Here is a 17,356-nt window from a genome sequence, read left to right as displayed (position 1 = left end):
CCGCTGCGTGGCACTGCTTAACAGCGTGTTCCAGCTGGGCCAGCTGGCAGCACCCCACTGCCAGCCTTTCTCTGGGGAAGAGAAGACACAGGTTATCAGGACACAAGGGAGCCCTCGTGCAGACGGGAATCTTGCCGTATCTTGGCTTAAAACAGAACTCAGAGGGCTTCTAACGCAACGCCGCTCCAATGCCACAAGCAGAGAGTGCCCGGTACCACTGGACATCCAGGCGTAGTCCAGCTCTTGCCGTGGAGATGAGAGCTTATGCCAGAGCTGGTTAGTCAGCGCCTGCTCCAGCTGCATCCCGCCGTGGCAGGGCGCCCCACAGCAAACCCGAGTTCCCTCCCCAGCCCCCGCCTCCAGCTAACGAAAGGTTACTGGTTTTTCCGGAACGCATTTAAACTGGACAGGCTGGAGAGGTGGGACTGTGCCAACCTCATGGAGTTCAACAAGGCCAAGTGCAAGGTCCTGCACCTGGGTCAGGGCAATCCCAAACACAAGGACAGGCTGGGTGGAGAGTGGATAGAGAGCAGCTCCTAGGAGAAGGACTTGGGGTCCTGGGGGATGAAAAGCTGGACATGAGCCGGCCGTGTGCGCTGGCAGCCCAGAAAGCCAACCGTATCCTGGGCTGTATCCAGAGACCAACATCTCACCTCACACGGCTGGAAATCGCTGTGTAGACGCCAACAGCTCATTTCAAATTCAAGTCCTCTCCCACTCCACTATAGGAGCAGATCATTAAAAAAAATAGGGGGAGGGTAAAAGAAACCACTCCCCACTCATCTGCCCTGTGTCCTTCCTACAACAGTGATTTCCTACTTACCCAAACCATTTCCCCTTATGGTACCCTGTCAGTACATGCCAAAATGCCATCTCGAAACCCATCTGATGCGGTCAGTAACTGGCTTACCGATAGGCCTCTTGAGAAACACACTCGTACAGCTCCTCAGCAGTGAATTTCGCACTGTTATTTACCTAAAGCAAAGAACAAAGAATTACCATAGCGATTTACCCAGTATCACATATCAATTCAAGTTATACAGCTGGTATAACAGATACGGTTGCAGTATTACCCAACAGGCTCTGGGGTTGAGCCAGGACATGCAGAAGTCACACAGTATATAATGAAATCAGAAATTACAAATTAGCAATCATGACTGTATACAATGGTAGTGATAGACATCACTCCAGCTCCACTTTCTAACGATTTCTGCACAGAAAGACCTTAAATAATTCTTCCTTCCCTCTTAATTTACCCTATAGCTCTACAGCAAACAGAGTGAGTTCAGACCCACATTAATTCCATAAATACAGTCAACCTATGTGTGGAGGTTAAAAAACCAAATACAGTTTCTTGTATAGGGGAGGCCAGTAAATCTGATATATATAATATGCTAAATGGAAAAATACCTCTATTCCACTGCAAACGTTCATTTCAATTTCTCTTCTGAAAAGCTTTCAGCAGAAATGAGTTCAGACTTCACAAATAACTGGTAATTTCAATTTCCCTTTTTTTCTCTGAACCCCAGCCAGCACTCCCTCACGCAATGCACTCGCTCCCCCTCTTAAAACGGACACAGCAGGGATGCTTCCCTGACGTCACCTTCAAGGCTTTTTGCTCTCCACAGCAACTCATTCACAACAAAGGAGCGCTCCAAGTCACACAAACAACTCACAGACTGGGAGAAATTCCAGTAATTTTGGGTATGTACCAACCAAGAATATATTTTTATGTCAAATTCCTAATAAAAAGGAGCAAATCTTCAAAACTCTAGCTTAGTGGAAACCCAATGATGAGACAGCTCACCTGTCATAACTACTTTAAGTAAAAAAAACTGTACCAGAAGTGTATCTGAAGGAAACATTGAAGAAAACTTCATACCTCGTTGCTTATGAGAAAGTTATAGAGGGTCCAAATATCCTGGAAACTACTGGTTGGGGTCAAAATTCTGAAAAAGAAAAGTTTGGGATTTTTTTTAAGCAAATAGAAAAGGATTCTGTAGAAGAGTTAAAACACTCATAAGTGCTTAATGAAAGAAAAAAAAAATCTAATTCTTCAAACAAAAAGAAAATTCTGATCTTTGAAGATTCTTCCCTTCCATCCATCCCTTCCCAGTCTCTAACAGAATCACATGAGCTTATTATTTCTGCAAGGACTTTCTATGAAGTTCTTTCCCAATTAAAAATTCAACTGATGTTTTCAGGAGCAGTTTCTCTATATAGCTGGGAAGAAATCAGCAGTAATTAACAAGCCTTTCACGTAAGCAAAGCCCGCCCTATGAACCTGGAGCAAGCAACAGGCGATACAAAACGTACCCACTCTAGCTAAAGCTTTAACTCATTCCCTCCAGCATTCCAACGTCCAAGCTCAGATGCCACAGTTCACCCACCACTCTGGCTACTTCTAATAACAACCAGGTCATCCTGACACTGGGAGGTAAAACCAGGGAGAGGCATCTTCAGGAAGAACCAGGTACCATGTGAACTACTGGTATTTTATTCAGCCACGAATGCCCAGAGCAGCCAGAAACATTTCAGTCTTTCCCCAAATCCAGTCCTCGTTCACCTCGTTCCAAACGGAGTTACCACCCGCAGAAGAAAGCATCACCTTTGGTCTCCCCATAAGGTGAAGCTCTGGGAGGGAACCCATTCCCACGAGGCTCCAAAAACGATCCAAGAAGGAAGTGATTCTCTCAAAAACTAATTATCCTAATCTATTTAAGCAGACATAATTCAGTTGTACCTCAGTGGAACTCAATTTGCATGCACGAGGAAGAAACAGAACCCTCAAACATTACAAAATGTACACTGCAATCTAATAACACCTTACATACATTAAGGCAGAATTTTGTCAGTATTTATATGTCAAGCTTAAAGTATGGATTTGGGAAAAAAAAAAAGTGGAAAGTATTTTCTTTTTGGGAAGTTCTATTTACTTTCCCATGGGAAAGTGTCCAAATTCTCCCCTCCCTCGCAGTGCAAGCTGTAAGCCTTTATAAATGGATTACTTAGGAATTGAAGAAAACCCAGAAAACTAACAGAGTAAGTTAAAACTCCCGGGTACAGACAACACAGTATTTTAAAGAGGCTGGAAGACGGTGACACACCACGGGGTGTATGGTAACCAGTAAGCCCGCTGCTTATTTTCAGCATGATTTTACAAAGGAATCATCACCAGTACAACCACTGCTCACACATTCCCTCCTCCTTCATCAGACGATACACCCAGCTTTTTCTTCGTCCGCTGCACCACTTCACCTGCCAACGAAAGTCACCAACAGCCCCAGTTGGCTGCTTCTCCAAAGAACACCACGAAGCCTTCAACTGCCACCCCAGCGCAGAAGCTGCCAGCTCTGACGGCGTAAAGCCCCGGCAGAGACAACCTGGCAAACAGCCTCGGAAAGGCTGGAAATCCTGGCAGCTCGGGCTGAGCGGCAGCTCCGATTCCCACCAACCGGCGCCGTGTAGCCGTCAGCCGGCCCTGTCTGCACGGGACAATACACCAGCTTTAGGTGTTGCGTCGGTCACCTACGGCGTACACCCGCGCGTACACCCGAGGCCTGGGAAAGCACGATTTCTGTACCATTCCTGCAAAACCAGGAGGAGAGCTCGCACGTTTGGTTTCATAAAAGGGAACGCAAAGCCTCACCAAACACACAAGGTAAGTTACTCCTAATACCCTCACTGTTACTGAAGGCCCTTGCATCTTGCTACAAGTATGCTGGGCCTACAAGGAAGCTGGGGGGGACTTTTTACAAGGGTCTGCAGTGACAGCACAAGGGGTAACGGGTTTAAATTGAAAGTGGGGAGGTTTAGATTGGACATCAGGAAGAAGTTCTTCCCGGAGAGGGTGGGGAGGCACTGGGACAGGTTGCCCAGAGAAGCTTTGGATGCCCCATCCCTGGAAGTGTCCAAGGCCAGGCTGGATGAGGCTTGGAGCAACCTGGTCTAGTGGAAGGTGTCCCTGCCCATGGCAGGGGGGTTGGAACTAGATGGTCTTTAAGGTCCCTTCCAACCCAAACCGTTCTGTGATTCTATGTTGGGGCAAAAATACGTTCATTACTGTGTTTTTCCTGCTGTGCCAAGGACACAGATGGGAGGCTGTAGGCTAAGTTGCCACGGTCGAGCTGCTGGTGGGAAACCCAGCCAGGTAAGCTTTCTATAGGAAGAAGGGAGGGTGGAGGAAAGGGCGGTGGCAAGAGAAAGAAAACCTGTGCTCATTACGGGCTCCTGGATTTTGTGGCAAAAAAAGTTTGTAAGAACTATGAAAAAGCAAAGGCGGAGAGTGGGAGTGGAAGGCAGAGTTAAAGGGTTCTGCCTTTCCCTGAACTACACGGCATCTCCACGTGGCTCTTCACCTTCGTCTGACTCCAAACTTCCCATCCCCAGGCCAGAGAAGTGCCTAGAAACTCTGTATTTCACTCCATCGCTCTTAGCAAGAAAACCAGTTTGAACGTAATTTTAAAAGCAACATTAGAGCAGAATTCCAAGGTCATTTTTAGCCTTCTGGTTTTGCACAGACCTTTAATTCCACTGTGTGTATGAAAGCAGGCAACCCACCACCCACACTGCCCTCCTTCACAAGCTTAGCACCATGGAAGCACTCACACCACATGCATTCGATCTTTTCCCGCTGGGAGGGAGCCCTTCTCAATGATTACTAGAGAAAGCAAACCATTAATTCATTAAAACTTTTGAACCATGACACAGTTCGGATGCTGCAGGCTTACAGACTATCCCATCGACGTCTCCCAGGCTATGCAGTCTGTGCCCTCCACAAGGAAACCCTCGCCACTCTTCCTATTCACTTCCTGTGTGCACATATGATTGAAACACACTTTTTTGTCCTGGTGACCAAAGCTATCAGCAAACTGGGTTAGCTCACTAAGTTACCGGACCCCAGGTGGATATACAAACCGGCCGTGCTTCCCCTTATTTGGGAAAAAAACCAACTAAAACGTGTAAAGAAGCACGTAAGTCCCTTCATGTTAAATCCCGTAACTTAGATATGGAGTTTGCTTGGATTATCACAGGAATTCCTTCTGGGTTCATAACATGAAACGAGAAGTCTGAAATTGGGCTCAAAGCTTTACAGTATCTGCAAATAAAGGACAATTGTTATTTTCAAGGAAGAACTATTGCTACACACGGAGTACTGAAAAGAAGCTGGTGAGAGAAAAGCTTGCACTGTAACTTCCCCCGCAAATTCTTAACAGATCAGCATTCATAAAACATGGTTATTGCCATTTTCAGCTAAATAGGAACTGGAATACAAGCTCCAGCCTTGGAATATATTTCTCTGTGGAACATTCTAACACATTCCTGTCTGCAGGACAGTGATTCCTCACCACTGTGCTGCCTACTGGTTTGACCCATTTTACATTCCTTTCATCTCCTGTAGCGACCATTCTGTGTTACAGAAAATAGAAATGTTCAGATGCACACTGGGAAATCTGGACGTGTTTGTATGCATACTGACTCGGCATCTACTACTTCATTACATCAAGTTGATCTTGTTTTCATCAAGTTTCTCAGTGGAAAGAAAGGTCTGCCTCAGCTATAGAACTATGTGTAGAGAACACCCTCTAACCTACTAATACGTGAAGCAAATGGGCTCTTCTAACGAGTGAAACTCTTCTAACGAGCAATCTGAATCTCAGTAGTACGGCCAGCGCAATATTTAACCACTGCTTTCTCTTCTCTCCCAAAAAGCAGAGGGTGGAAAGCGGCTGAATCCCTTTGCCTTTCCTGTGAGCACAGCCATGCAGGAACAAACAACCCCACGTTATGTACTTCAACATTAATTAACCCCAACACCGTGCTCTGAGCAGCTGTTGGCAAGCATGCTGGGTAACGTGAAAGTTGGATTGCCACTAATCGATCGAGCTGAAAACTGTAGGATGGTTCTTGGCAGGGACTGGGTACGAGCGAGGAAACGGAGGTTAGATATTGTTCTGGAGGCAGAAGGGAGAAAGGAGAGAGTTAGACTTCATGATTTCTGTCTCAGAAACAATACAGCTCCCCAGACCACTCCAAGTTTCTTCACCTACTGATGTGTCACTCATCTGGTGCTAAACACATGCACAGAGTGTAAGATTTGATAATCAAAAATGGGACTGGAGAGGAAATAGCTCACCATGCGGTTCCTCACTTGCGCCTAGAGAAGAGCTGGGAAACAAGCAAAGCCTAAAGGATCAGAAAACTAACTTATCAGATAGAAGGGGGGGACAAATCCCCGACTCACAAGACAATCTGGCAGTGAAAGCAGGTCAGCCTGCCAGCTGCTCACAGGCACAAAAATCCTGGGCAACGGCAAGTAAAGCATACGGGGAGAAATGATATAAGAGTCCGTGGTAATCCCTCCCAAATCTGGCCAAGCCCCTGCCCCTCAGCACTTGTCACACTGAGCTGTTCCTCTTTAACTGTTCCATGCAATTGCCTGTGGCGTAGGACTGGGGAGACTGTCAGAAAGCATTAGGTGATTCAATAAAGCCATGCGGCTCATCAACAGGGCGTACGACTTAATTGTATAAAAGTCCACTTCACCCACTGAAACCCCCATTTAACCTCGCTGTCAGAATATCAGGAAAGCAAAAGAGATGAGAAATGGAACAGCAAAACTTACACACAGCTTATTAACCATTCCTCATTACACCGCACTGCAATAGAGGGCTCAAACTGGTGTTACAATGCTCAATGCATGCCAGAGTTTTGTTCAACATCAACCCTTTGGGAAACGAAGATTTTCCCCCAAACAAACTCAAAAGCTCATGCTTTCTTCCATTATGGAAGTACTTGGGATGTCAGATCCTAGTGCCACTTTGTCTAGTCCTCTCCTCTCCCGCTTTACAAGGCCAGGCCATGGCTTTTACAACACTGATTTGTTCAAAGTTCACTGCTTTTTAGACCGGTTAGAAGGCAACAGGGCTGCCACAGAATCACAGAATCGCTAAGGCTGGACAAGACCTGTAAGATCATCTAGCCCCAAACTGGCTCAAACTCACTGAAATACCTACACCCACGACTAAAACGTGTTCCAGTCTCTCCTGCTTCTTGCTCCACGATGCCCTCTACCGTAAATCTGCAGAAAAACTCGGAGCAGGCATTTCCAAATGCAGCCATGCAGGAAAATTACTCCCCCTCCTCCAAGAATCATCCTGGATGCCTAGAGTGGATTTTAGTTCAGTAGTAGAAAAAAGAATGTATAAAAGGAATTTTTGAAGCAATTTCATAAACGTTCTTGAGTGTCACGGTGATCATATGAACAGAAAACAGCCTCTACGTTTACACAAAGTCAAACAGAATCCTGTTTATTTTTGCTCCAGATACTCTGATGGCTCTGGTCAACAAAGTCCATCTTTTGTAACACAGATTTCTGTGATATAATGTTAGACCTTTTTATGTTTACAGAGCTCTCCCACAAGGGGAAATAGGGGAGGTAAGTAGCTTTCAACTAAAATAAATAGAAAACGTTACTGCCTTGCCGTTCTAATGAAACGCCCTGCAACACTGAAATAGAGACCTTGAAGCACTTGCTGAAACTCACCTACCACACACCACAGGATTTCTTGCAAAACCTTCAGGAATGGAATGAAAAGGACCATCTGTAGCAGCAACCTGCCTTTTTAAAACGCTTTCTTGAGAGAAAAATAAATAAATAAATAAACCCCCCATGGCAGGGGGTCTGGAACTAGATGGTCTTTAAGGTCCCTTCCAACCCAAACCGTTCTGTGATTCTGTGATAATCAGCCATGAAATCGATTCAATTACACCCAGCTGCTCAAGTTCACACTTCTACCCATATTCTTCTGTTTCTACTTTCATCAGAGTTAGACCATTTATCTTCGACAGAAGACAAGAATTCTTTGAATGGAGTTATCCCACTCTTAGTGCGCTGTATGGAAAAAAAATCAGACCTACAACTCAGCTACATACTACTGACACGTATCTTTTATATGATCCTGTGAGCACGCCACTTCCCTTGCGCATACCTTGAAGCTTGTTTGGGACTTACAGAACAGATATTTTACTGAAACAACCCTTTGACCATAATTTAAGAAAGCAACAAAAACTTATTTGGGAGCAGTGACAAGCAAAGCAAACGTTTGCAGGATTCCACCATAATTTTTACTGAAAGAAAAACAAATACTCTAGCAGTCACAGATGAAAACCAGCTCAAGTCCCAAGCGACGGAGTTCCACATCCCTGTTCCAGCTTTTTGAAGTGCCCTGACAGGTCAGACCTCACACTGGGATGACCATACAGCCATCCTTGGGAGAACTTGGGACAACTACAGCGTAAGGACTGTGAACCTTCAGCAAAGGTTGTACTGAACATGGCTAAGCACTGACGATGCAAGTCTAGAACCTCACTACTATGGCAGAATGATAGAAAAAACACTTCTTGAAAAAAATTACATGCTTATTAGATAGTGTTCAACAAAGCTCTGAGAGTCTACAGCAGCCATGCAATGTACCTCACCATTTACTTGAAAGGCAGGATGTCAACGTGCAGGGCAAGCCCAACCGTTCGGGTGCATCTCTTTCAGCTTTCTAACCCATCTGCATCATCCCTATGCAAAGCAAGCGCGCACAGTGCTGGTGCTTTCCCAAATCAAACAGCTCCAGCCACGCAGATTCCCAGCCATCCTTCAGGATGCTCACAGCAGTTACTGGAACTCCACCCGCAATAACAAACCAGTCCCTACAAACTCTCCTTCAAGTCAACCCTGAGTGACAACGTAAAGCATTCTTCCATTCTTCTGTAGCTGTTCCTGCCCGTGGCGTTACAGCACTGCGTTGCTATAAAAAAAGGACTAAGTTAAGGCTGCACCAGAGAAGCCTCACTCTTTCTGAAGCTTCATTTTGATCATTCTGCACTCTCTAAAAGAAGGCAGCAGAAAGACAAAGGGAATATTATCTTTCCTAAACGGAGACTCCAGCAGATCGATTGGCACTGTTAGGGCTGCAATACAGGTTTTGACTCATGAGGAGTGCTCTAGAACTGCTAACAGGAAAGTCCCAAACCTTCATGTCCTTCACTGTATCGGAAATTTGCCCCACTTCCAGCGGGACTTGTATTTGAGAAAGAAATGTTATGGATCATTCAAAGCTCGTGCACAAGAGAGAACATATTAGCTAACCATGTCAGAGCCCCGGTGACACACTGAGCAGAGGCGAGTAGCTCATCCGCAAATACTGGAAAACACATCCCATGTCATGAAAGAGAAAATTCACTACCAGAGCTCCGAACGTCTGCAAGCTGCTGCTTCTTGTGCTACCAACAAAGAGTCCTCGATATCAAGGTTTTTAACAAAAATCACATCACTAAACACACACAATAAATTGTAGTTTGGCATTGAAAGACTGGTACTACCCTGAGATGTTATGACTAGTTTAACTGCTTACCTGTTAATTCCTTCACGGATATCATTCACAGCTGCCAACAGTTTCTGCAGACCTAAGAAAGCTTCTTCAAATGAAGACTTTGCAGTCGCAGTTACTGTGCTGGGGTCCAATTTTTGGAAAATTTCAATACTAATATTAAAAAAAAAAGGGAAGAAGAGACATTGCAAAGCAGTTAATAAAAATCCTCAACACTCAGAGAAACCCAGTATCTACTGTATGAACTGTATTTTGACTATAGGGGAAAAAAAAAAGTCAAATGTAAACCTACACTAAAACCATGTTATCTAAAATAGCCTTAGAATAAGAAAGACCATGCCCTAAAATGGTACTTCTCTGGTTAAAATTCTCCTCGGCAACTGTATTTTCTAACAGTATTTCACCCCTGACTTAAATAGATTTATCAGTAAACTTTACTTGAGAATGAAAGAGTCTCTTCATGCACGACCTGGACACACCTGAGTAAGCCTCTCTTGGAAGCGAATCGTTAGGGCAAATTAAAGTGCTTGCCATCAATTTTCCAAGAAGCTCCATTCTCCAGATCTACTGGAATGGGCTTGACCCCTTCCCTGCAATAGTGGCATTGGGACAATGGGCTGTAGTGCACTCATGAAGCATTATCCTCACAGGAGGTGATAAGTAGTATTTTCTTAACATGAGCAAGAAGAGTGTGAAGGGACCTCTGATTCTAAAATTCTATCCTTGTTTCACAGCATGGTCCTTAACAGGTGGCAAGAGCCAACAGCTCAGTTGCATTTTCATTACGAAGTGTTACATCTTAAAGAGTTTCTCCTTGGTGCCTATACGAAACCTTCAAATTCTCGATTTCTATCCCAGTAAGAGAACTGTCAAGTACAAGACTCTTCCCTGGCACAGATCCTCAGCCGGCCTGAACACCACACCAGGCCATCTCCTAACCAGCTTCAGCTCAGATGGATTTGCACTGGTGCAAGCCCAGGGGACTTACACTGGCACAGCTCTCTAGTCCACTCAAAAACTAATGTGGAAATGGCATTGGTAGAGTTTATTAGGTGAGTCCTTAAACCATGAGAACTGGAGTCCCTTTGTGCCTGACCGCGCTCACTGCCCCTCCTTTGAAAAGATTTCAGATTCAGACTACAAAAAGAAAACACAGCACCTATTCAGATTTTGTGATAGCATCCAACAGCATGGCATCAGGGTGACCTTCAAAACCAACCAAAATACTAACAAGAATAAAACATCTAGATGGAGGGGGATTTAATTTTGTGCAATTTTGAGTTTACCTGAGAAAGAAAATTCATCACTAGATTCTGCATTTGGATTTTATAGAGTGAAGGACTTTGCTTAACAAGAAAACTTACTATATTTCAAATTGATTAAAGTTTTTTTAAAAAAAGGAAACTATTTGACATAGGCTAGTATACCTCCCCAGGATTTGGAAAGAAAATAACCACAAGGAAACTTAAGAGCTTGAATGCCTCTTTTTTTATGGATAAAGATGAGATTTCCACGAATAGCTCACATTTATGACTTTCAACACCATTCTTTAAGGTGCCGTATTTCAGCCACCGCCCGGAGAAAAAGCAGCGGACCAGACACTGACCACATCCACATAACAATTTGTATGCTCCCAACTGTTTTGTGGGACAAGCTGTGTGGGGTTTTTTGTCCATTTTGATAAAAACTGAAAAAGCTACTAATAGCTTCTTCTCTAAAATAGGAAAAAACCACACCAATTTCTGAAGCGTGTGTTTGAAAATTATGTAAGGTTCTGTAGAAGTTCAGAATCAGTTTAGCATACCGTACCTGTACAAGTTTATTGTATTCCATACACCTTCAAGGACTGACCAGATTTCCTGGTGCCTGTTTTCTTGAGCTACATGAATGCTTGGATGTAACTTTTTTTCTTCACAGTTTTGAAGATTTGGTGCCGCTGCTTCCATTTTGTCACATACAGCATTTTCTGAAAGAACCATGATGTCTTCTGATAAATCCTGCTCACTGTCTGACCTCACCTTATAAAACAGTTCAGCAAACAAATGATGAGTGTATTTGCTTCCTCACTTAGGAAAATGTGAACACTTCTACTTTGTCTTTAAGGCAACACTTAAAAAATAGCAAGGCCGATCTCAGGTCATAACCACCTTCCCTAGTCTCTGCACCTAAAGCAACTCCCGGTCTCTCAGCAAGCCTTTTTCTATATGTATATATTGGTATTTCTCAAGGTAGGGAAAACGCTGTGCCAGAGCTTCCCAGGCATGGCAAGCTGGTATAAACGAGAACCGCTTCGTCCTCCTACTCCCTTCTCGCACAGCCGATGGCACATTTTCCTCTGCAACTGCACCAAGTATTCATCTACTCATCTGGTAAACAGCTGAGAAAATTTGTATGGGTCAAACTGAAAACGAGTCTGTGTAAGGCAGTCCTTTGTGGAGTCAACCACCTGTCAGGGTAAGGACAGGAGGAAACACGTTTTCAGACAGAACGCCTGCTTCACACAGCGGCAGCGTTCAGCCCTGTGCGGGCCACGTGCCTGAGGGCAGCGCACACAGAAGCTACAGCACCGTAGGCAATCAAGACTCCCCAGATCATCCGCCCTCTCCTTGACAATCTTCTGCCTTTGCCCTTCAGCTTTCTCCAAAACCCAAAAGAACGTTTGACAGATACTCTGACCTGTATTCTTTCCCATATATAGAAATATTTCATCCATGCTCATTATTCCATTTTTTATGCCACTACAGAGGGAACTAACAGTAACCACAAACCAAGATACTGAAATTACTTCCACAGCAGCTCCCAGAGGAGCTGGCAGTAAAGATGTACTTCTCTGGGATCATCATGCCCCATCCCTGGAAGTGTCCAAGGCCAGGCTGGATGTGGCATTGAGCAGCCTGGTCTAGTGCAAGGTGTCCCTGCCCATGGAAGGGGGTTGGAACTAGATGGTCTTTAAGGTCCCTTCCAGCCCAAACCATTCTGTGATTCTGTGATTCTCAGAACACGAGAGGTGTCAGGACACCCCAGCTATCACACAGCACACGATACAAGCAAGCCCTTTCTCCACACGTAGCACCAGAGCTACCAAGGCAATGAAAGCTGAAATAACACGCCTAGGAACAGTGACATTGGAACAACATCAGAAGTAGAAACAACACGTTGGATCTTGATCTTTAGGGCCCCTTTTCATCAGCTACAAACGCCAGAGAAAATCAACTAGTTTTTCCTGAAAGCAGCTAAATAATGTTTTTCAGCCACCCTCCCAAATACTTACACATATATATTAGCAAAACAAGAAGTCTACCAAGCATATGCATAAGGCAGATATTTGGTACATGAAAATAAAAGTTAATTTTGGGATCTATTAATTTTGAAAATGCTCTAGCAACATTTCCTGCGGTAACTAGCGGAAATTATGGGAATAATTTAGAAATCTAAGCTAGGTTTGTAGCATGAACATGAAGCAACTTCAAGATGTTAGGTGAACGAAATGTAAAGCTCCCCTTACCTCTGTCAGCGTTTGGTACAGCTTGGTCACTTCAGCGTAAGCCTGAGGAAGTACACCATTATAGTCTGACCTTGAACTGAAAGCATGCAGTAATTTTTTAGATTCCTGGAGCAAGGTACTTGCTGTTGAGGAGTCGACTGTTTTACCTGATTAATTTTAGACAGTAATACGGGAAAGGAAAAAAAAAAAAGTATTAGATGTTAAGAGTTATCAGTCTTAAAGAGGCAAGTTTATACTCAAACATCTGGATTCACTGAGGCACATGAAAAGCCTTGAAAATGGCTAGATAACACAGCCTCAAGAGAAACATGTGAGGTTAAGAATTCTCACTTCTCAATCAAGTCTTCCAAATTTATCCCAGGATCCAGCAAAGAAGACCAACTGGCTATCTAAAATAATTCTGCAGAACAGCAATATCCCACAAAAGAGGTATATCTGTTAAAACCAAATTCTTAAACACACCTTTAAATAAATGAACGGGTTTAGGGTTTTTTTGTTGGCTTGTTGTTTCGAAAGCAAAACTCCCTGCCCTCATCTATCACATCAAATAGTCTTTAACCCTCCATAAATTATTTGGGAAATGCAGATCATGTTGCCACAGATAACATGGTGGCAAAGGAAGGAGAAAGATTATTTGTTTTTTGAAAATAATTCAGAGACTTTGGTGACCATTAATATAGATATTTGATTTTTGCAGGTAGAGAGACGTGGGGAATAAAATTCTTACATGCCTGACAGTTTTGCGTTTACTGTCTTTGTATAAAGAGCAGAAAAAAGCCAGTAGAATACTGAATTGCAAAAAGAAAAAAAACACTTCAGAAATCATTTTCATGATTTTTGCAGGTGATATTTAGACTACCTGGGACCAGAGCCTGGATCTTGGCACAATCTTGGTTTTGGGGTTTTTTTGATGTAATTCGTAGCTCATCAATTTCAGTTCAATTCTGGCTTTAAGGCTACAAAAACAGTGTTGGGATTTTGCCACCCATCTGGGAAATATACAGTGAATCAATACACAAGTAGGTCAGACTGCCCAAAGCACGCCTCCATTTGGACAATCTTAAACTGAAAAAACAGCAGAAGGAGACGGAACACCTCACTATTTGAAGCTAGAGAGGTCGTGCCTTTTCAAAGGATCTACTCCTCCAACTACTAAAACCACAACAGTGAGATTTTTCACAAGTTTAAAATTTATGTTCTCAGCAATTCTTACCTGTACAAAGGTGTTTATAGAGACATTCAATGGTTGAAAGTAAACTCCTTGGCACAACATAGCCAAAAACAGCCACCCAGTGTTTTTTGTAGCACTTCAGCAAGTTCGCTAATGTCCAAGGCGGCTTCAGATAGAGTATCTGAAAGACAACGTGTTAGAAATTCAAAGGCTGATTTTCACATGGACACAGTCCTATCCATTTCACAAAGGCTCTACTCTTCACTAATGTTATGAGTTGTGCTGGCTGAAGCTGAATGACAGTGATTGCTCAGGAATAAGGCTATATTCAGATTTAACAAGTTTACCTATTAAAAATTACTTGCTTCAGCAGCATCATGGGTTAAACAGTGATGCACATGTAGAAGCATTCAATGTACAGTCAATTTCATGATTTTGGGTCCCCCTTTCCTCAAAGGCCCCAAACACTCGAGTTGTCATATACAGCGATTTAATGTGTCATTACTTGTGTACCAAAGCCAGAACAATTATGCCTTTTATTTTCTGGTATTGTTTCAAAAGTAACAATAACCACGCTTTCCCTAGCTGTGCCTATATATGCATGAAGTAATATACACATATTGCAAGAGAACTGAAATAATCAGAAGCGCCTAACAGCTTAACAGCTAATCAACGCTCTACATCTTGTGAAGCAACAGTCATCCCATGGAAGTGATTTTTTTTTTTTTTTTTTGAAAGCCATAGAGGCTTATCTGCAATAAGTTTAAACTTCTACCTAACCCCTACCAGCTATAAAATAGAATCTAAACCAACACACTGATAATTTGAAACGCCTTCTACATCAGTATTTATTTTTTGTTAACAATACTTTTGGAAGAGCGAGTGTTCAGAGGTTCTCGTTAACACCCTTGTGAATCTTTATCTGCATTGTAACCAATTCAGCTGTGAACAGTTTTATCCACATGGCATCTAAAAATATCTGTTGTGATGGGGAAGAAGTGCCTGCACTAAGAGCACCTCAGTATGACATAAAACGTGATGGAATAATTTCTTGAAGGACGTATACACAGTGCAGTGATTTAACCATCCGAGAAGAGCCAAAAGAGAAATTTAATGCAACTAATAAAAAGACTTGTGAAAAATCACACTGAACAGCTAGCATCTCTGTTACTGTGTTATTAAAAGACTAGTAAAATACTGCACAGTCGTTACTGGTCAAATAGAACCATCTTGTTCTGAATTGGAACAGTAAAACTGAACACTGATCACTGTCAGTGAACTAGGGAACTTCGCTGTGTGGCTGAGCACAGGTACCAACACCATTAAAATATCAAGGACGTTTAAATCTCTTAATACTTGAAATATCAAGCAAGATGAGATAAGAAACCACCTCCATCCATAGGTTTCCAAATGCAATTTTCATTTCAGTCTCCAAAATACAAGATAAAGCTTCTCCTAAGTTCTTTTCAAGGTCTGGAAGTATATGTGGGAATTGTGTGCTAAGAGCAGCATCACCTCCTCTTGTTTTCTCAAATTCTGTACCTGTCAAACCAATGATAATAGAAGGTAATTATTGCAACTCTTTTGGAGTCTAATTAACGTTGATAGCACACAAATAACTCATCCCCATAAATAAAGACAGACTGCACTTTGCACTTATGATATACAGCAGATGGGCCACATCTAATTAAGTTTTGAGTATTTCTAGTTAAACTCACTTGTACTATGGGAATTTTTAATTATGAGCTACTAACCAAGAAGATTAATTTCCCCAGAGTCTTATTCATTTGTGATCTTACTCCACATTTCTTTTTTCCTTAAATAACTTGCATACAGCCGGTGGGGTTATCAGCAAATACAAGAAGGTTCCTTCTTCATAGTGTAAGCTGAATTAGTATCGTTTGGAAAATGAACAGGCAACCCAAGAATCAAGTTCTACTGTTTGGGATGCAGGTAAAGGTATGAGCATAAAACGGAAGGAGTGACCTTGGCATGCTGAATTTTACAACTACTAAGAACAGGACCCAAACTGGCTCAACAGGAAAAACCTCTTTTCAGCCCTGAAAAGTTCAGGACACTTTTAAGTTACTATGAACACAAGAAATTCATGCTGTGTTTTTTCTGTAACACAAAAATGCACTGTATTTGAACTTCCTAGAACTCTAGGAGACAGATGTTCTAGTAAAGTTCTCAAACTTTCAGAAAACCATGTACCTATGAAAATAAAAAAATCTGCCCCAAACAAAAAGTATGCCTAAGGATTCAAAGTATATGAAAACTGAAGTTAGAGTAGAAGCTATTCTCCCTCTCCTGCACTGACTATTACAGGTCTCAAAAGGCAGCATATGTATACGTGCACATTAAACCAACTTACCACATTTTGACTGCTGCAGCTCATCACAGCTCTGGTGCCTGTTTACGTTCAGCCTCTGAAGAGCAGTAACCAAGTCAGCTTTGCAGAATGCCTTGACCTCGCTCACAATGGCTTTACTACATAAATTTTTATCATCCCTAGGAGAAAAGAATTACTTGTTGAGATGAAAATTACATTACTACATAGTAAGTAATAAAAGCAACACACTGAAAAAAAATTTCTTTGGTGAGCTTATTTTGTGAGCTTCCTTATAATCTCCTTTCTCAAGAAATTAATTTAAACGAGAAAATTAACTAAAGCATCTATTATGAAAAAATTAGAAACATACTGAAAAATGTTTGAGGCTCTGGGTTTGCTTTAAGAAAAGAACAGCTATAAATACGACAGCAACAATGTCTACTTGCTATGAGCTTAGAATGCAAACAAGGCAGTAATTCTAAGGCACTGGTACCTTACTCAGTTGCTTCAATAAAACTTCATTTTCTACACCCTTTTTTACTGCTCTACTGACCAAATCATTGTCCCAGACGCCACCCTGAGGTATACACTGCTCCAGTGGAACTGCTATAAAGATGCAAGACCAAGTTGGATCCTAGTACTTCCTCAGAAATTCTCCTTGCTTATACCGATCAAGGAGGAAGGGATTTCCAGATGACAAGCACTTCTGAAGTCACCTCTTATTCCTTACTCAGACAAACCTAAAATCATTACCAACAGCCCTACCAACACTGACTGAGATAGTGTTTTCAGCAGCAACCCAGTACACACACGTCAACTCAAACCAGCTGACGCCTAGTGTCTTAACCCCCTTACTGAAGCGGCAGGAAACGGCCTAGCAAAGCCTGGAGTACACTGCTTGCCCTTTAAAAACTAGCTTCATGTGACTGGTATGAAACAGAGAATCAACACTCCGAAGTCAGCTG

The 17,356-nt window shown here is 42.7% G+C and overlaps 1 protein-coding gene across 1 annotated transcript in view; it reads right to left on the bottom strand.

Annotated features, from left to right (window-relative positions):
- The window catches only part of SWT1 (SWT1 RNA endoribonuclease homolog (S. cerevisiae)), a 35,229-nt gene that overhangs the window by 1,186 nt on the left and 16,687 nt on the right, over window positions 1-17,356 (bottom strand). Inside the window, exons 10-18 of the mRNA XM_010149277.1 lie at window positions 16,434-16,570; window positions 15,450-15,601; window positions 14,102-14,240; window positions 12,889-13,034; window positions 11,193-11,401; window positions 9,408-9,536; window positions 1,883-1,949; window positions 911-975; window positions 5-71 (exon numbers count right to left, since the gene is read on the bottom strand). Of these exons, the coding sequence (XP_010147579.1) occupies window positions 5-71; window positions 911-975; window positions 1,883-1,949; window positions 9,408-9,536; window positions 11,193-11,401; window positions 12,889-13,034; window positions 14,102-14,240; window positions 15,450-15,601; window positions 16,434-16,570 (1,111 nt within the window). The remainder of the gene's footprint in view (window positions 1-4; window positions 72-910; window positions 976-1,882; window positions 1,950-9,407; window positions 9,537-11,192; window positions 11,402-12,888; window positions 13,035-14,101; window positions 14,241-15,449; window positions 15,602-16,433; window positions 16,571-17,356) is intronic.

This window comes from Eurypyga helias, unplaced genomic scaffold, assembly GCF_000690775.1.
Source record: "Eurypyga helias isolate BGI_N326 unplaced genomic scaffold, ASM69077v1 scaffold6623, whole genome shotgun sequence".
In the NCBI taxonomy this organism is placed as follows: domain Eukaryota; kingdom Metazoa; phylum Chordata; class Aves; order Eurypygiformes; family Eurypygidae; genus Eurypyga; species Eurypyga helias.
This window is presented reverse-complemented; position numbering and strand designations above follow the sequence as displayed.